The sequence below is a fragment of the Nasonia vitripennis genome, assembly GCF_009193385.2.
Source record: "Nasonia vitripennis strain AsymCx chromosome 2 unlocalized genomic scaffold, Nvit_psr_1.1 chr2_random0002, whole genome shotgun sequence".
Lineage (NCBI taxonomy): Eukaryota > Metazoa > Arthropoda > Insecta > Hymenoptera > Pteromalidae > Nasonia > Nasonia vitripennis.
Window position 1 is genome coordinate 3,643,156 of NW_022279608.1, and position 20,916 is coordinate 3,664,071.

The window sequence follows — 20,916 nt, forward strand, 5'->3', positions numbered from 1 at the left end:
GTTTATTGCTAGCATTTTGCAGGTATTATTGTCATTGATCACTACTCCTTCTCCCAGAAATAAGTCTTTGTTTCCTACATCTATTCTTGGGATATATCCTTCTTTTAATTCAGTTCTGATTAAATTGATTCTGACAACTTGTCTCGTTCTGGCTTTTATAATATGTCTTGTTTTCATGGGTACATCTGCTTTTTCTGACGCATTCATATTGCATGATTCCTTGTCATTATTTCTCTCCTCAACTTGTAGTATGTCACTCGATTTGTAAGGGTTGTGTGTCTTTTTCTTTGCTCTCTGTATTCCTTTTCTCGCCCCAAAAATGGCATTGGATGCATTACGTCTCCGCTCACCATCAGAGCGTTGTTGTGGTAAGAGATGACAGCTTCTTCCTTCTTTAAGTAATTTCATCCTAATAATCCATCGTGTGGTGTTGGAAAGTCGCCTCTAACTATGTGAAATTTCACTGGACTATTCTTGATGAGTAGATAAACAGATCCTAGAGTTGGTACTGTCTCTGCAGTAATCCCTCCAAGCCATCGTACATCTTGCATATTTATTGGCATATTGTCGTCTATGAAGCCTAATTTAACTAAATTCACCGTTGCTCCATTGTCTATCATGAATGTCATCCATGGTTTGGTGGTCCCTTCTGACACTCTTATTTTCACTGCTGTTGGTTCATCATTTTCCCAATTAAACTCTTCAGGTCCCGTGCAGTTGGCTGAACACATTCTTGAAACTCGGGTTGTTGTTGTCAGGATCGTCATTACCGGTGCTCTCTGTGGTCCGTAGTTGTTCTGGCTGTTCTGAATTGGATTCTATTTTCCTTAATTGTAGTTCTGCATCTGTTGTTGGTATTTGTGTTGATCTGGATCCTGCTGTTGTCTCTGGCTCTGGTTTCGTTCCTGGTTCGTCATTCTTTCTCCATGACGAGCCCCTTGAGAGTTTAAATTCTCTCTTTCGTTTTCATTTTGTTGGTAGTTTCTTTCGTTGCCGCCTCTCCAATTATTTGAATAATTATTATAGTTCTCTCGTCGATCTGGACCAGTGGGCTGATAATCTTCGCGACGTCCATTCTCGTAATTGAAGATTTGCCTTTGGTTTCCTTGACCATTGTTTCTATTCGATGAGGGCCAGTTGCTTCCTCCTTGTCGATTACTGTTGTTATATCTCCGCTGATATCCTCCTCTGCCATAATTATTGTAGTTAATATTGCCTCTTTGATAACTGTTACGATTGTAGTTATTTTGATAATAATTATTTCTTCCATAGTTATTTGAACGTTCTCTTTGTTCGGGTTGATTCACGTACCCCACGTAGTCTTCTTGCTCATTTACATAATCAACATGTTTTGTTCTCTATGATTTCGTTCGTCGTATTTATTCTGGCTTCTATACCCTTCATGTCCTCTATTATTATATCCACCTTCATTTCCATATCCATTATTATAAGAATTTTGTCCATTATAATAGTTTCGAGTTATTCGTGGCCTTGAATCTGGTATGATTCTCGCCTCCATTCTTGATTCTAATCGTACAGCTTCTTCGTATGCTTCTTGCAGGTTTTTAGGTCTAATTATGTCAACTCGTTCGGATAAATTTGCCGGCAATCCTTTTATGTATATGTCAACCGCTAACATTTCCAATGGTTCCATCATTTTATCAATGTTTTCTTCTCCTTTCTCCTCTTTTAGAGCATTCTTGGCGCTGCTCAATAGCACATTCAATTCGTCATAAAAATCTCCTACTGTGTCACCTTGTCTCATCCTTAGCGTTTGTATGCGTGTATTATCATAGCTGAAGTCCCTCCCTGGACCAAATCTTTGTTTTAAATGTTTGATTAATTCTTCTACTGTTGTTATAGTCTTGTTATTGAGACTCTTCTTTGCTGGTCCGGTTATTCTTTGCAACACGTTCCGCATAAACTGTGGTCTGATGTCGTTAGTGACTAATTCATTCGCATTCTTTAAATCTTGAATGTAGTCTCTTAGCTTGGTGTGCCTTCCATCGAAATTTGGTATGCCGCTTATGCAATTCATAAGCGCAAAACTATTAGTCATTGTAGTGGCTAATGCAGCAGCCGTTTGATCACCCGCACCGTTTTCGTCAGACATGTTGAATATATCACTTGTCTTCTATAATTTAAATAAATTGTCTATTCTTCTAAATATTCTTAAAATTGTTTGATAATCTATGATACTCTTGATACAAAATGTTCTTGAATCTTCTTTATTATTCTTATTTATTGCTTCATTTCCATGCTCTGCTTGTATATCTCTTGTCGCAAACAACGATTATGGGAGAAAAATCATAATATGGGTATCGCGTGGATTAACTAAATTAAATTATGAAAACTTTATGGCAAACCCAAAAAAAAAGGTAGGGACTCCCCTAATTTCATTCAAAATTGTGGGTAATAATTACAATAATTAATGATAAGAACAATGATTGATCAGTTTAGCATATACGTGCCTAAATTAGTGGGTCTGTCCAGCAAGAGTCATCAAATTGTGGACCTTTTCTTTTCTTTTTTTTTTTAAACAAATAGGAAAAATATAGAAAGTTAGGCTAAGCAAATATCAAAAAAAAAAAAAAAAAAAATTAAATGCTTTGGTTGACTTGTTAAACCACGAAAAATAAACAATTATTAATCTTGTGGAGAGAAAAAAACTAAATTTTCAAAGTTCGGTTTCGAAATTAATTTGTTAATAATTAATAGTAGATGCAAAGTTAATTTTTGTATTCGCGCAGACGATCAATTGTATTTATAAGTTTGTCAACGAATTATAGTTTCAATCTGTTTGAAAATTTTGCGTATTGTCAAAAAAACAAAATTCGGATGAATGTGTTTTTATAGTGTCAATAATCCTCGAATTTAAATGTTAATGATTTTTAACAATTTGATTTATTATTCATCGTCCGTGTATACTCCCGAAATGCTTCAATGTACAGTTTCAAATTTAAATTCCGCGCGCGCGCTCGGCCGCTCTCAAGATGGCGTCCGTTCGCTCTCGAGCCTGGTTACTCGGTTGGGTGTGGCACCGCTTCGCGCCCGACTTCACAATAGAATTAAACTCCCTAGTCAAGTTTGCTTGCGTCAGCTGTTTGCCTCGCGTCGTGTCGTATGCCGTGTATTTCGCGATAAATTGTTGACAAAGTTTTGCAATTTATAACCTGTGCATGCTATTTCGTACTATTTCAATGAAGGTGTGAGTGTGCTATTGCCGCGTTCCTGAAAAGGTGAAAACTCGTGGCCCAGGATAGTCGCCAGTGCTGTAATCGCAAGTTACTCACAGCATCAGATAAGTTTTCTTTTATAATTTTATAATGCCGTCACTCGAGTAACTCAAGAACTGTTGCTTTATGTAAAATTGTTTGTCTTTCCTTTTCAGCTTTCCATGCAGTCAGCAGTGGTTTTACTTTTCTTAAACAGTTTCAAGAACAAGGAGGACAATGCTGACTTTGTATGACGTCACGGGTATGTTTGTGCAACCAGATACTCTACCACTTTCTCTCTCACTGTTTAATTATTTGTAATTTATACAGTGCTTTCAATAGATTGCGCATTCCGGCTTATTAATTGTTCACTTTTATCAAAGAAAACGAACCAAAACTGTGAGTCGAACCGTCTCTTATGTGCTTTAAACCGTGTGTTTATTCTATGATTTAACAATAATTTATAGTTTGGCGTTCAATTTGCGTGTTTAACAATAGTGACCTTAAGCTATTCTCAATAATGCAAAAAAAAAAATTATCAAAATCACGTTAACTTTGCTAAACCCGTGTTTCTACACTTTAAATTTTAATAAATTTGTAATAACTATTTAAAATCATATAAGTTTTGTTGTTTATCACTTTCTAATTTGCTCTTTATGTTTTTCGCAAAATACAGTTTGTGATCAATTCTTTTGTGTACTAATTCTATGGGAAATTGTCGCGCCTCGGGGTCAATTGTCGCTTTTTGTTAATAACTACGGTTATTCATTACTAGCTTTCCAATGAGAAAGGTGCATTTAAGTCTAAACCACTAGCTTCTGCTTTAATTTGTTTGAAATAATCAATTTTCGTGAATTTGACCGGAAATACTTTGCTTAAATTAAATCACAGAACTGACTCCCATGCTTGCATCCACCTTTGATTGAATGATTTTAACTTTTTCAACTGAAAATAGTCACACCTCGTTTTAATAATATTTCCTATGATCTGTTTATTAATTCTTTGTGCTTTTGCACAAACTTATGCTTGTAGTGCACGCGCAATGGGCTCCTGTATATGTAAATTTGGGCGTACTTCAGATTTGTGGGCAAATGTAACTTTATTTATAATTTGGGAGATAAATGTACGTAAACCTAATGCTTATCAATATTTGTAGGGATCCAGTTGGCGTCTTATCACCAAATTTGGCTGTTTCGAGTGCAGAAAACTAGATTTTCTTCTTTGTGGAACCCAGAGTTCTACACTCTACGCAGCAGCCTCGACCAGGCTCTGGCTCGACTTCTGTCGATCACTTCCCAGTGCACACTAGTGCTACTTGTCGACCAAATTTTGAGTATTGGGTATTTTTTGGAGCACGAGCAAGGTTCTAACGGGCCCACTCCTGTGCTTATCAACTAAGTGTATTCGTGCAAAAGAAACTTGTGCGGTGTAATAAAGTGTGATTTATTGTAGAGTGTTAAAATGACAAAAAAAAAAAAAAATTCTAAAAAGAAAATGTGAAATGTGATTTTGAATTTTGTATTTGAAATATTAAATCAGTTGTGCGTGATTACTCAAAATTTAATCAAATGTTAGTGTCTCGAGTGAAATGGTTTTGATGTGTGTGCATTAAATAATTGTATATCGTGTATTAAGTAAATAAATGAATTTGAACTTTTGTGTGTGTGCCTGGTGTGTTAAGTGTCTACAATGTAAATGTGTCTGTGTGTATAAAAGGAGTAATTTTGGCACTAGTAAATGTCTGGCAGGATACGTTAAACTGCCTGTGCTTTAATTTTGTAAAGAAAATTGATGTGAAAATAAGAATTAATATTGTATGGATTATTGCGACGAAAATGTGAATTTTAAATTTATTTAAAAAATGACTCTTCTACCGAGTTGTTGTGATAGTGACCCGTCCAGCGTGTGTTGTATTTTTCTTATTTCCCCTTTTCCCAAGAAAACTCGACAATTCATTAAATAGAATCCACTCTGAAAATTATTTTAATAGTTCCATGCGTGCCACCCGATATGCACTCGGTTTGACGTCACAACGTCTTTGTCTCGCGCGCGTCTCAAATTTCCTTATGTTTTAAATCTTTCCTAATCTCAATTCTCGTGCATTCCTTTGAGAGTAATTTCTTCTTCTATTTGCGCACTCGCGATCTCTGATTTTTTATTTATTTTTTTATTTTTTTATTTATGTGCGCGCACTTATATAAATTTTAGTTTATGACTCTTTCACTCAATCACACAGAATTTAATACGTGAAGAAGCAAACAGTTTCGCTCGACAAAAGCTATAAAGATCCCGGAGGGGCCCCCAGTTTTGTTAGGGTAATAATAAATTTACCGAACTAACAAAGTAATGTTGTATGATTATGCGGATGATAGCTTACTCTCCCATATGGGGGAGATCAGTACTTCGCACTGATTGTCGCGGCGGAGCTGTTTGCGTGATGATAAAACACCAAGGAAAATTAAATTATTAACGAGAACGACTTACTTGTGTTTGTTAACGGGGATGATCCAAAGGTTGACGATCAAAACTCTCAAATCAAGTAATCTCTTAGACTAAATTATTTCAGAAAATTCCTTTATTTGTTTCTAGAGACTTCAAATAATTTTCAAATGTAATGAGACAAAATTTCGGTAAATGATGATCAAGACGGAATCACAATTAAGACTAAACTCCAAATTAAAGACTCAGAAATATAATTATAAAATTGAACTCTTGAATAGCGTCCTTACTCTTGGATCGCACACACAGGAATGAAAAATCGGGGGAGGCGAAGCTTGAAGAAAGCGTCATAGCTTTCTCCCACGCAGGGTCTTTACTTCTCCTTCGCACTTCAGTTTAGTCGCGCTCTCTTTCTTGCTCATTAGGCCTTATGGGCCTAAGTACGGTCAACGGCTAAACTGCAGCGTCGACTGTGCACGCGCGCTTTCAGCCGAGGGAGGAGAAGTTTGTTTTGGTTTAGGGTTACTTCTTGCGCTCGTTAAGCGTCGAAGTTTCTGGATTTTTCCTGCTGTCTTTGTTTCATTTAATTTAATATTTCTAAATATTAATCCAGTAACTTCGTCACTTAACACTTTGTTACGTTTGACGTGGAACGTCACATATATATTCCACAAATGTATGATAATAGAAATATGAAACAAAAACAATAATAAAATAGTATATCAATATTTCAATATAATTATATTTTAAAATCGAAAGTAATTGCATTATAACATTAAAACATAATACTTATTATTTAAATGTACGCGATGTGATGTATTAAATATAATACTTAATAATATAAGAGATTTAATTTTATTTACCAACCTTGACGAGAAAAATCACGTGATTTATCACACAGTCAATTACGTGATAGATTCCTTGAATTCTTACGTAATTAATTACGTAACTACATAGTGTGATTTTTCACGGGAAAAATCATGTCAGAAATCATATCATGCTTACCACATCACATTAATTCAAGAACTAACGCTTCGGCATTTTGCACAACGTCTTCAGTTTTGTCAATGGGCATTACAGCATCCAGAGTTGTTCACATTTGTTATGTTTTCAAATGAAGCAACTTTTAAAAACACTGGGGAACTAAACAGACATAACTGTCATTACTGGTCAGATGTGAATCCACTTTGGCACAGAACAGTTGATAATCAACATCGTTGGAGTTTAAACGTTTGGTGTGGAATTGTAAATGGATATGTAATTGGTCCTTATTTTTTTAACGGTAATGTCAACCAACACAATTTTTTGGAATTTTTGAGAGAACATTTACCTGGTTTGCTTGAAGATGTCGATTTAGAGACCAGGCAAAGAATGTGGGTGCAATTGTATGGTGATTTTGACATTTTAGGCTAATTTTACCTCAAAATTAGACAGATGTTCAAGGTCTTTGATGTCTTTTGACCTTCAAATATTTATTTTTAACTTTTGATGTGCACAGTAAATTGGCCTTGACACGACCTTACCATGACCTTGATTAGCATTTCCAACGGGCATTCTCTTATTTTTACCAAATCGGGGATCAAAAGCAGGGGTTCTCGCTTGAAAAATCACTTTGACCTTGACATAACCTTGAAAACCAAATTCAAGGTCAAGGTTATTGCAACCAGAAAGTGAAACTCTCCATCCTTGACAACGTTTTTTAAAAACATTTTGATGTTTCCAAGTTTTATTCCGAGTTAACACACATTTTTTAACAATTTTCGTAAATTTGACCTTCATATGACCGTCTGTGACCTTGTTCAAAATATCAAACTGTAAAATTTGTATTAATATTTGTTGATTTATTTCCAATTCACCTCTTAAAAGTACTTCAACAAATATGCTCATTCTGGTTGTTTCCTGTTCATTTTCGGTATATTTCTGGTTTATTGCCGGTTATTTTCGGTCACTTCCGGGTCTAGTCTACTTTCGGCAAACTTCTGGTTCACCCCAACCCCTAAGGAGAGGTAGTTTTGGGGATGAAGTGAACTTATAGCCGGAGACTGCCAGATACATTTTAATATAATAGAGGAAGAAGATGACTTGAGATTTGTGAATAGTTTTATGAATGATTTCTGACATGATTTTTCACGTGAAAAATCACACTACGTAGTTACGTCATTCATTTCGTAAGAATTCAAGCAAAATATGTGTAGGGAATTTCCGTGCAGTAAATACTTGTGTAGAATTACTTTGTGTAGCACATAGGGTTATTTTTGAGTAGAGTTTGTACGGCTTTTGGCACAAAATCCATTTACACTACGGTAAATCTAAAAATCAGATTAAAAAGAGTGTACAAAATAGCATACTTTTTCTCCCCTATAGAGGATAGAATTATATTTCATAAGTGTTTTTATAAAAGTGACTGTTCTTTTTTGCTTGTAACAAGTTTTACTAAAAAGAAGCCCCAAAAAAAAAGAAAATAAATTAACAAATAAACAATAACAGAACGTTAATGAATTATGGTATAACTGGTAAATGATAAGCACACATAGAACAAATTTATGTTATGGTTATTTACTTTCAGATAACTATATAAATTATTATTAGAGGGGTAAAAAAGGTTTTAGGAGTTTAGAATTCAATAAGATATAATTATATGAGTATATATCTATAAGGTGACGAGATCTAAAGATATTACATTTTTTTGCGTACTCTAATGGGGACCTGTTGGAATTGATATTGTCCAGCAGCATTGTTTAATTATAAAAGTTAATACCTATGATAAAAATTATTGCAAGTAAAGCAAATGTTAAGTCATTAATGACTATTATATCGAGTATAAGAAGTCTGTGCAAGTTTATAAATCCTGATTTTAACAAATATCTTTAGATGTGCGTATTTTTAATCACAAAAGGTTGTTGTCCATATTCCAATCAAATTAGTAGAATTATCAGAGCATATTATTTACGAATTTCTTAACCTACAGAGAAAGGGAATTACCTAGAAAAAAAGTATTTGTTATTTTGTGAGAAAATATCTAAAGAAGGTAAGCAATTATGAGAAATTATAGTTTTATTTATTTCGAATCGGATTTCTGTGTATCTTTCCAGTTTATAGATATAAACTATAGTAGACAACGGATCCTTTCATGAAATAATATACACTTTTATGTATTTGGTTGCAAAAAAGTGAGTAGTGATAGGTATAAGGGTGGACAAAGCGTATTAATGAAAAAGTGACATTGTATTAGATTTATTGTTGAATATACTCAAAATTTGACACTTTATATAGCTGTAACTTTTGATAGAAGACGTATTGGCCTAAAGGGCTTTAACTACCCTATTTTTACTATAAAATAAGCCATCCCACCAAGTTTCATCATAATCCAAGACCCGGACTCCCCAATGCCTCCTTGTTAGTCCCATTACATGTATGTGAGCATTCAAGCTGCCATGTCCCATAAGGATCTATTCAAGCAGTTTTGTTTTTGCCCTTGTAAGTCCAAGGATTACCCCGGACCTGTTTTTTGCTTTATCAGTCGTTACGAAGGCTTTAGTTTTGCCGCACGCAATAAACTAATTGTAATTGATTTATATTGTGTGTGTATGTATGTGTGTGTGTGTGTGTATGTGTCTATATATATATATATATATATATATATATATATATATATATATATATATATATATATATATATATATATATATATATATATATATATATATATATATATATATATATATATATATATATATATATATATATTAGTGGGGCTTCGCCCCCCTGCTCGCTTCGCTCACCAACCCCCCATTTCAGTTTTTATGTGATTTTGATTTTTAAAATTTTATATGATCTATAGGTTGAAATTACTTTTGGAAATAAATTGATATAGTTATAGGAGCAAATTTTTCGAAAATTATTTTTATTTAAAACTAGCGCGCTACACGCGGCCTTACGGCGATGCAATGCGATGCAAGCCATACAAGGCGCGCAAAACGCTTGGCGTATAAATAAATTATAATTGTTTGTATTAGCAAACTAAATAAGACAAAATGTCTTGTTCAACAAGACTAAACTAAAAAAGAACCCATTCAAATATTCATTATGGTTTCGAGTACATATGAATGGGTTCTTTTTTAGTTTAGTCTTGTTGAACAAGGCATTTTGCACTATTTAGTTTGCTAATACTAACAATTTCTATTTATTTTATTTGATCAGGCAGCATGACATTATGAAATAACAGTTCATGACTTAGTACGGTCAAGTGTCATGAAGTGCAGTGCATGCGTATCATACAAACCTTGTTCAGATAGTAGAATAGGACTATATTAAATGTTAAAAATTGAAATATTAATAAAATTAAATTGATTCATTTAGCTGGTGATTGTCGTAAACTCGTAACCTCAAATTAGCCTCCGGCAGACATCTTGGAAACTTAGCGGTTTCTAAGCCACATTTTTTGTTAAATTTTAGCTTGGCAGCCGTTAAAACAGTTAGCTAAGTCTAAAGGTCTTAGCAAATTCGAACCGTTAATTTTCTACAGGGAATCGTGCTTTTTTATATATAAACCAAGACCCAGACTTTTTAAGCCCCAGACTTTTTCCTAAAACTTTTTATCTGTTTCGCTAAAGTTAATAAACACACACACACACACACACACACACACATACACACACACACACACACACATATATATATATATATATATATATATATATATATATGTGTGTGTGTGTGTGTGTGTGTGTGTGTGTGTGTGTGTGTGTGTTCATATATATATATATATATATATGAAAAGTTATTTTATACGAAATAATTCATTTTATATTATTTAATAGACTACAGGTTTGACCGGACTCAACATTCATCAATATCCTCGGCGAACGCTGGCGATATTATATGGAAAAATTATTCGCGTTCTTCAGAAGTTTCCTACGGATTATTCTTACAGACAATATACAGAAATACTAGTAAAAGAAAAAGCTGACATAGTAAATCAAGTAATATTTATTTATTTAACTATACAATCTACAATATACAAGATTTCGCCTTCGATTTGTATTTTTATTTATGATCATCTACTCACCTTAACAAAATTTGTTTGGGAGTCTAAGAATATTATTCTTGCGAGCATGTTTGAGTATTTATTAGTACATTTACGGTATACCTGGTGCTTACCCTCGTAGACAATGTCTCGTTAATCCGGGGGTAATCTAACACTTGAACATTGTCTAGAAGGAAGTATTTAATAACTTCAATCTATTGAATATAATTGAAATTTTAATTTTTTTATATTAAAAATTTAATTTGAAAAAGATAACAAAAGATACAATACCTGATGATTATGATTGTTCAGTAAAAGTCGACAAAAATAAGTTAATAATTTTAAAGAAATAAAACGTCCTATTCTGCTCACGGGTTTTTGGAGGGCAGTGAGAGTCAGTTATTTGCGTTAGGATACCTGTTTAACTATTTGTCATTATTTGTTATTTTATATTTTACTAAATTATATATTTCATAATATACAGCAGGTGGTAAGCTGTAGCGTATCTACTATGTTATTCGCTGGCCGTCGAGGCAAATTACTAGTGTTACTTTCTTAGCGCTCTTGTCCGTATTTAACAAGTGCACGGAGCCGTTAGATAGGGTTTCATTTCTAAGATATTATTAAATGACGTTTACGATGTACCCTGTAAACATGCAGACTTGTCGGTGTCATTCTAAGAAACCTTTGCAAAATAAATTCTGAAAAACATATGCACACTCGGCTTGAATAACCAGTATAAATCTAAAATTAATCGTCTACTAGTAGCAGTATTTAAGGAGTCGCCATTGCAGGTCTTGGTAGTTTCCTTTGGATAGTCAAAACATATTAAGGGACGCGGTAGCGCCCCCGACGGCAAGTACAAGTATTAGAGTACTATACGGGCTGTCGGGCGCACCGAAACCTTATATTCTTTGAAATGGAATTTTCTAACTTCTAAAAATATTCGAAAATTCATATCTTATTGAAATACGTTGTTATATCAGGCGAATCAATGTTACTTTCAAAGATATTAAAAGAACTTTTGTTTATCATTCTATAGCTGACCAAAATTTTGTGTAGTGTTTTTCTTTTCAATTTTTATTTCTTCTCCCAACTTCCGTTCTTATCCTCGAAACTTCCGTAGCGCGAAAAATCAAATTGAATTAGAAATAAAATGTATGTATAATAAAACGACGCATTCGGTGCATAGTATTTATAAAAATGAATCTAATTTTGCTATTCGGGGGTTTTGGGGGTCGCGGAACACGAATATCGCGACGGCAACGGCCTCCAAGGTAAGTGGTGCGCAGGGTGGACAGTATGAACGTCGTCTGCAAGAGTTTCATGGAAATTTGTAGCGTAATTAGTCGAAACTCGTTACTCAAGGGTTTCGGAGGTCACTGATCACTCCGTTGTTTATGAGGTATGTGTGTATACTGGTTGTAGGTATTGCTGTGAAGATAGATTCTAATGTGTACATCTATTTATTTTACAAATCTTATTTGACGGTTGCTTTTGAACTAAAACTAATACTCAGTATTTTAACAACAGTTTGATTATTCTCTTTTAAGTTAGTGAAGTATAATGTAATGTATCCATCGAGAGGATAGTTTTTATTATAATTTTTGATTACCCTTAAAAATTCGTGAAATCTTTAAAATAACACCTTTCTTAAGGGGTCAAGCCTGGGTTAAATCCTGCAAAAAAACAAAAAGATATTCTTCTTACCAAAGAATTTTGGTCAATGATTTTACAAGGTATATACGTGTCTTTTTCGATAAAAATGGTGTATATTTTATATATTTTCAATAGAATTTTTTTTCCAAATTACATCAAATCAAAAATTTTTGGTAAGAAGAATATCTTTTTTTTTGCAGGATTTAACCCAGGCTTGACCCCTTAAAGGTAAAAGGTAGGCAAGTATAAACTGGTTTTTATTTATTATTAATTTTTTATTTGATGATGATATAATTCATTCAAATAATTATTTATACATATAAGTGACAAACAATGGTACACAAATATATGAAATCAATAGTTAAATTGCAATTACGTATTTGGAATAAATTTATCAAATTATTCTTTAATGCGATTTATAATTTTATTGTGTTCCTAACGTCATTATTAATTTACTGGCGGTATTCTACACTACTATGAACATACTTGATAAACCCGTCGGTTGATAGTTCCTAATGTGAATTGTTTGAATTGATAAAAATTAATAACATTGTCAAATAAATTTATAACATCTTTCAAATTTAGTGAAACACAAAATCATTAATAATAAAGCAGATAGTGAAAAATGAAAAATTATGATTGAAAAATTATTCTTTTTATCTCACCGTAAAATTATTAAGCGACGGGTTTATCAAGTATGTTCATAGTAGTGTAGAATACCGCCAGTAAATTAGAAAAGACGTTAGGAAAACAATGAAATTATAAATCATATTAAAGAATAATTGGATAAATTTATTCCAAATACGTAATTGCCATTTAACTATTGATTTCATATATTTTTTTACCATAGTTTGTCACTTATATAAATAATTATTTGAATGAATTGTATCATCATCAAACAAAAAATGAATAGTAAATAAAAACCAGTTTATACTTGCCTACCTTTTACCTTTAAGAAAAGTTTTATTTTAAATCTTTTTATAGAATGATTCGAGCAAGTGTGACACATTTCGTAAAAGTTTTGCATGATGCATAGAATATTGCGAAAGTTCTAGATCCGTACATGCCTACAATGTGCGGTATGGTGTGGGCTTCAGATCTTTAGATCAGCGGCAATCGATAGATAATTTATGCAGAATAATAATTTAGGCTTCGTTGTCTTCTACTGCATTGTAGAATAACCACGTCCATTGTATGTTTACAAATGATCTATTCCATAAACCTGATGTTTTGTCGATTGCTCCGGAAAGTATAGGCCTGCGTAACGACTATGAACATCCACTAGCCCATATAATGTTTCGCGACTCTTTGTTTCCCGGCGCGAGGGTTTTTTGCACGTGGATTGCTCGGCTAGCTGCAGCCCCGAAAAACGATAAGGAGAGAAGGCGGTTCGGGATAATAGAGACACGTGGTTTATCAGACGGAACTGTATATTCTTAATAAATTCTTACAACTTATAATCGACTCGTACAAATTACTAAGACAACCCATGAACGAAGACAACTCCGACAAGCAAATACCCGTACACGAAAGATATCCCGCGTGGCTCACTCACGCCTCAAGGCTCAAGAAGCAACCAGATCACACAAACTCGCTCGCACTCACTCACACAATTACGTCGCACGCGAATTCCGCAAACGCCGAACGACTTATCCTAGAGTTGCCCGACCACCTTACGCCTCGTGCGTTCAAGTGTCGGCGCCAAGTATTAACCTACGTTTTCACAAAATTACACTTCTATCATAAAAATCCTTAATTTTACACTTCGCTTATTACTCGAGAATAACCCTTTATTGGACGTAACACAATACAAAGAGATAAAGCCAACGATCCGGAGGTAACGAACGCGTACGCGAGATAACCTTTTCGTTTGCGAAACAGAACGTGGAACTGCCGTTCACCCGCGAGACGGATACGACCGGAGAAAACGAAAAACGATTCACTGACCTTAAATCCTTCTAGCTGGAACACCGGGTGGGGTTGAAGTTGAGGCACGTCCGTTCAGGAGCAGTCGGGGCAGGCGAGTGTCGGCTCTCCCTTGCCGCCATACCACGCGCGCGCTGATTCGTCAACGCGGACGCGCATGCGTGCAGATAGCCCCGCGGACACGATGTCGAAGTAGATAGCCGCGAGATTCGAATTCTCGTAGCACATATACCGTCTTTCACTCGCAGACAACCAAGATAACTCTTTACTGCGGAACCCGTAGTAACTCCCAATGCCCCGTCATCAGGGCCCTTGACTCGGGCGACATCTGTCACTATGAACGCGAGACGCTGTAGTTTTTGTTCCTAGCGTTCGTGCGGGCGAGCTGCCATCACGCTGGTCCTGCTGCATCAGACGCTCACGTAGGTAGACCCCACGAAGGGCTCCGCCACCTGCATCGGCTGTCTTACGGTGCGCGGGGCCGACTTGAACGCCCTATCGAGGTGAAAGGTCGCTGCTGCTGCGCCCACGCTGCTCGTCGTCTCCTCGCATCTCTCACTTACGAGTCGGCGACGTGCGTTGTCCTTTCCGTCTGTCGCAGCCACTGCTCCTCTCTCGTCGTTCACTCAAAAAATAAACGAAGCACTTAGATACGTTCACTCTCTCATTCACACAGGTAGCCTTGGGACGCTCTACCCCGACAGCGTCGAACGTCGTTGTTACACGGCGAAATTTTGCCGTGTTACAAAGTCAATAAAATATTATTGTTTTTTTTTAATCATACTGATCTTTCTAACCAGTATGAGCTTTACTTGAATTTTCATGCTTCAGTGATTAACGAGTTGATAAGGTATATCAGAAGTGATGTAGTCATAATGGCGTGTAATGACAGGAGTTGTAGATTTCCGTAACAAGCAATTCTAATTGTAAGTATTGAGTTAATTAAAAAAATTAACTTTTCTGTTTAATTGCATATTTTGATTGTCTCAAAACTTAGTTTCAGAGTTAAGTCAACTATAACAAGAACAGCATAATCATCTAGATAACATATCTAATGGTCAGTGGCGTAAATACGATAAAGATGGTTTTTCCTTCTTTCCTAGTTATTCAATTATGGCACATAACACTCTAGTTTTTTTAGAAGCTGTTTCATCAACGCCTGACAACCAGCAGCCATTAAACAAAAATAGCCGTAAATATTGAGCCTATTAATATAATATTAATCTATTCTTTTTCATGCTATAATAAAGAACCTAATACTTAACTTTAAGAATCGCCGATAAACAGAAGTAGCAAACACAGAAGACGGGCTAGTTACTAGCAGTAGTAGAACTACGGCGATCGTAGTTTATAATTTTCGAACGTTTGGTCGTGAAAACCCGCCAATTTATAACGAGACACACTGCCGAGCAGCTCTGCCGCGCGCGCGCTCGGCGTCTCGCCGTCGGCCGTCGGGCCCGGCTGATAACGTAGCCCGATTGGCTGCTCGTCTCGCGCCAGCTCGAACCGGCGAGCTCCCCCCTTGGGTACGTCGGCCAGCGAATTCCACGAATTCCCGGGACGTAGCTCGCGTCCGAGAAAACGCGGGCCTCGATGGAACCGATCGCCTTTTCTTCCTCGCATCGAGTGAGGTTGCCGCGCAAACAATAACGCGCGATTTGCTCGGCTGCGACGTACAACGTCGCAATCCCCCTCCCTTAACTTTGCTACCTCTCAAGAGAGACGGACCCCATCGTAGGTCCAGGAAAAGGACCGTCTAACTCATTCCCATTGGAGTGGGTTTTAAGTTGGGCGGGGGCGCCACCCTACATCCTCCCACTCGCCCCGGAGTTGCGTTTGGAGCACAACCGCAACTCCGACTTCTCTTCCCTCTTGTCTCTCTCGTGGCTCTCTTCTCTCTCCTCTCGGCTCTATTCTGCTCGATCCTCGCGACGTCCTCCGTAAATGCGCCGAAGGACGATCTCTCTCGTCTCAGGTGATACTCCTTCTAAGCCTCGCAAGATTTGAAGGAGGATGTTTCTCTCCTCTTGCTGGCTACAGTTAGGGACCTCCCTGACTACGTGGATCTGGCGATTCTGGGTGTCTTCTTCTGGGCGGAGACAGCGGAGACGCTCCCTCTCCTGCTGTTGGTATAGCTGTTGATACAGCTCTCGTGTCACCAGCTCTTCGACCTCGTTCCGATGCCTCGCTTCCTGCTGCTGCCTTTCCTCTCGTATGCGGCGATCGTTCGCTTCTCGTTCCTCTCTCTCTCTCTCTCTTCTCTCTCTCTCTCTTGACGCCCGCGGGCCGTCTCTCCGGCTCCTCTCGCTGCCGGTCATCGGGTTCGTCCCAGTTCTCTTCGGCGATGTCGACGCCACTGGCCGTCTCGATGGGAACGTAACCTCCTCCTCGCTGCTGGCGGCTCCGAAAGGCCTCGGTGCATCGCGGGCAGCTGGTCACCTGGACTCCGTGTCTTCCGCAATTGCCGCAGAAGTCACGGGTGATCCCCTTGTTACACTGGGTAACACCATGGCACGGCTGCCAACAGTTAAAACAACTGTACGGGGCCGGGTCGATCGTCGGGTTTGTCGGAATCGGTCGGAGTCCTCCGAACCACGTTCCCCTTTCCTTTACGGGCAAGGTCCTGCGGTTGGAGGAGCGACTCCTTATTCGATCCGCCGACCGATCTTCGATGACGTTCCTCGCGTCACTTCTCTCTCTCTCTCTCTCTCTCTCCCTCTCTCTCTCTACCTCTCTCGTCGGAGCCGTTGGCCGCTGTCCTCGCCACAGGGACTGGTTGATCTCGGGCTGGCAGGCAGGCGTCGGTCTCCTCTCTCGTCTCTCTCTGTATACGCCTCGCTTCTCTTCTCCGGGCGGCTCTGGCTACGTTGCGTCGTGCGTTCCTCGCTGCCCATTCCTCAGCCTCCTCCCGGCTCATGTCGTTCTCCAGGGTTGCAGCGGATGCTGGTAAATCGGTTTCCATCTGCTCCTGGACGACGGGCGTGGAGGCAACTTCGTCTCGTGTTCGCTGCTCCTCTTGGTGACGACGCTCAGCTTCCTCTCTCTCCTTCTTCTCCTTCTCGCTCTTTCTCTTTCTTTCCTCTGCCGCGGCAGCAGCTCGCTCAGCTCTGAGCCGCTTTTAGTCGTCGCGGGCCTCGCGTAGTCGCTGCTCCTCATCTCGCGATCGCCGCTCTTCTTCTTCTCGTTCTCTGGCCTCTTTTTCTCTCTACTCCATTTCTTCTCGCCGCCTTCTCTCTTCCTCTCTTTGTTGCTCCTCTCCTCTCCTCCTCTCGTCTTCGTTGGGTTATGGTGTCCGGTCCTCTTGCTCCTGATGACGAATCGGAGACCAATTGTCCCAATCTATCTCGGCCGTTCCAGAGTAGACACCGCCGAAGAAACCCCTGATCGGCGAACTCGGTTCATCGTCGTCCGAGCTGGATAGATATGCCGAGACGTCTTTCGTGAGCTGAGGAGGATTTTTGCTCTTCTTCTTCTTATTCTTCCTCCTCTTCTTCGTCGGTGGACCCTCGCCCGAGTCTACTCTGGTCTGGCCCCTCGGAGTACGGGCGGCAGCGGGAACAACAGGAGAGTTGGCGACGTACAACTTCAACTCCCTCTGCGCCCGTCTGCTTTCCTCTGCCTCCGAGTTCTCTTTCTCTTGTGACTCGGCGGGTGGCTTCTGCCTCTCCATCCGAATCCTACTCTCCTTCTCTCTCTCGACCTCCTCTCGGATTAGGCCCAAACGCCGGGGAATTGCCCCTGTCGAGATAACCTGGCTTAGGCTTGTGATCGTCTCCGTCCTTGGCCTCTCCTCGTTGCTCCCATCTCGCTGCTGGCTGCTCGCTGGCGTCGTCATCAGACCAGCTGTGGATTGGCGCAGGCGCAGCCTTGGTGGTTATCCCCGCCCCTGAAACCTGCAGAGGCGTCGACGACGTTGCTGGCGTTGGCAGTCTTGCTGGTGATCTCGCTACCTGGGCGAACGTCGGACGTGGCGGTGCGATGTTGGTCGGTGGCTTTAAATTGAATTAGTATTTTTGCTTAGCCTTTCGCGGCGGAACCCAGCGCTTAAGTTCATCCACGTAAGCCTTTGTCAACCGTCGCGATTTTCCGTCACCATGGCCTAGTACATAGACTATCGGGGATTTAACCTCGACAACCTCATACGGGCCTTCCCAGTGCGGAGCTAGTTTTTTAGAAACACTCTTGGCTGCGTCGGATAGGACATGGGTCTATCGCATGACCTCATCTCCTACTTGAAATTGCGCGTTTTTCCGTCCCTTGTTATAAACGCGTTCTTGTTTTTCGTTTGCAGCGCTCGTGTATTTCCCCACTAAATCTCGCAGCATATCTAATCTCTTCATCCTGTCCACCCACTCATCTGACTCCCTTCTTTCCATGGGTTTTCCTCCCTCGATCTCCCGTCGTAAACTCAACACCGGACGAGGATGTCGCCCGTAGTTGAGAAACGCAGGAGAGACTCGAGTAGAAGCTTGCGTCGCCGTGTTAATGGCATGACGAAACTCGTGGAGATGCAAATCCTAGTCGCGATGATCGTTTTTTACATACATCGCGATCATCGTTTTAAGCGTGCGATTCGTATACTCGACGGGATTTGCCTGAGGATGATAAGGCGGAGTGGTGATATGTTTCACACCGTGGACTTTCCAACACCTTCTTCAAGAGTTGGTTGTCGAACTCCTTTCCGTTATCGGTTAGAAAATATTCAGGGGTTTCCCACCTGAATAAAATCAACTCCTCAAACGCTCTGGCTACTGACTTCGCATCCGCCTTCCTCAACGGCTTCAATTTGATCCAGCGTGTAAACAAGTCTTGGAACACGACTAGATATTTGAATCGATTTTTGCTCGGAGGAAACTCCATGAGATCAGCTGCGACGATGGCCCAAGGCCGCTCGACGACTGGTCGTCCCATGAGCCCTTTTGCTCCGCTTTGCGCCGTTTTATATTTTTGGCACTCCTCGCACGACTGTACGAACTTGTACACGTCGTGATAGGCTCCTCGCCAATAGTACTCTCGAGCCACTCGGTCATAGGTCTTCTCTATTCCCAAGTGACCCGAGGAAGGCGGACAGTGTGCATCTCTTATTACTCTCTCCTTCTGTTCCTCCGGCACTACCAATCTCCACGCTTCCTCGCGGTGTGTTATCGGGTCCAGCAAGGCATCCTTGTGCCAACGATAAAGCACTCCATTTTCGATACGCCATCCTTGGTACTTGCTCTCGCAGTTTCAAATATTCCGGATCTTGTACCTCCTCGAAAGCGGCAACAGCGTCCTCGCCATTGTCGTCGCTTCGGGATAGCGCATCCGGAAAGTGATTTAGTTCACCTTTTCGATAAATCACGTCAAATTGCCACTGTTGCAACTCAATTGCCCATCTTTGCTAGGCGACCGCTGGGATCTTTCAAATTCCACAGCCACTGCAGACTTTTGTGGTCTGTTATCACGCTGAAGTCGTACCCCTCTATGTACGGCCTCAGCTTTCTGATAGCCCAGACCACTGCCAAACACTCTTTCTCCGTCGTCGTGTAATTTCTCTCGGCAGAAGTTAGTACACGACTGATATACACTATCGGGTGCTCGCCGATCGTCATGGTCTTGAGTCAGAACGGCTCCGATAGCCGCGCCACTGGCATCATATTGCACTTTGAACGGCCTTGTAAAATCAGGCCGAGCAAGTACAGGGGCCACGGTGAGCGCGTGTAGGAGAGCTTCAAAAACCTCTTGTTGCTCATCTCCCCACTCCCATTTCTGATCTTTTCGCAGCAGTCGGATGAGCGGGACTTTAAGCTCGGATTCACGCTCGATAAAGCGCGAATACCAGCCCAACATGCCCAGAAATCGTCTCAATTGTTTGACGTTTTTCGGTGCCGGAAAGTTTTTCACTGGTTCTTTTCACTGTTTCCCCTTTGGGGATCAGGACGCAGTCCCTCCTTGTCCAGTAAGAAACCCAGCCACCTGATCTGCGAACAACAGAATTCGCACTTCTCCTCATTCACGACTAGCCCCGCGCCCGTGAGTCGCTTCAGGACAAACTCGAGCCACTCTAGGTGCTCTTCGAAAGTCTCTGTGGCGATCACCAGGTCATCGAGGTAGGCGAACACTGCTGGCTCGCACGTAGCCCAAACAAAGCATCGATTAGTCTCTGCTGGGTCCTGGGCACGTTACACAGACCGAACGGCATACGCTTAAACTGCCACAGGCCTGAGCCCGGCACAGAAAAAGCCGTATACTTCCTGCTCTCTGGCGACAACGGGATCTAGTAATAGGATTGCTTCAGGTAGATCTTTGATAGATAACGAGCACTGCGTAGCCTATCTGTAATCGAGTCCATATTAGGGATTGGATGCTCATCCTTAATAGTGACTCGATTCAGATCTCGATAATCGACGCAAAACCTCCATGTTCCGTCGGCTTTGTGGATCATGACAAGTGCGCTCGTATAATCGCTCGCCGATCTCTCTATGATTCCTTCAAGGAACAATCTCTCAACTTCCTCGACAGCGGCTTGCTGTTTTGCTGCAGATTCACGCCGAGGCTTATGCCGAATCGGCGTGAAGTCCATCAGCTCGATATGGTGCTCCGTAAGATGCGTGAGCCCTATCGATAAGCCTTGGTCTTTAAGGATCCCTTTCACTAGCTCTCTCACCTCCG

General features: G+C 39.9%; 2 protein-coding genes across 2 annotated transcripts in view; one reads left to right on the top strand and one right to left on the bottom strand.

Annotated features, from left to right (window-relative positions):
- Positions 1-20,916, top strand: part of Ndufa5 (NADH dehydrogenase (ubiquinone) 1 alpha subcomplex, 5, 13kDa) — a 120,941-nt gene that overhangs the window by 77,979 nt on the left and 22,046 nt on the right. Inside the window, exon 2 of the mRNA NM_001172353.1 lies at positions 10,475-10,636. Coding sequence (NP_001165824.1) covers positions 10,475-10,636 — 162 coding nt within the window. The remainder of the gene's footprint in view (positions 1-10,474; positions 10,637-20,916) is intronic.
- Positions 18,100-20,094, bottom strand: LOC116416239. The gene is made up of 3 exons (XM_031923921.1): positions 19,607-20,094; positions 18,861-19,480; positions 18,100-18,257 (listed from the first exon to the last, which is right to left on the bottom strand). Exons 1-3 carry the CDS (start codon positions 20,092-20,094, stop codon positions 18,100-18,102), a joined length of 1,266 nt encoding a protein of 421 aa, XP_031779781.1.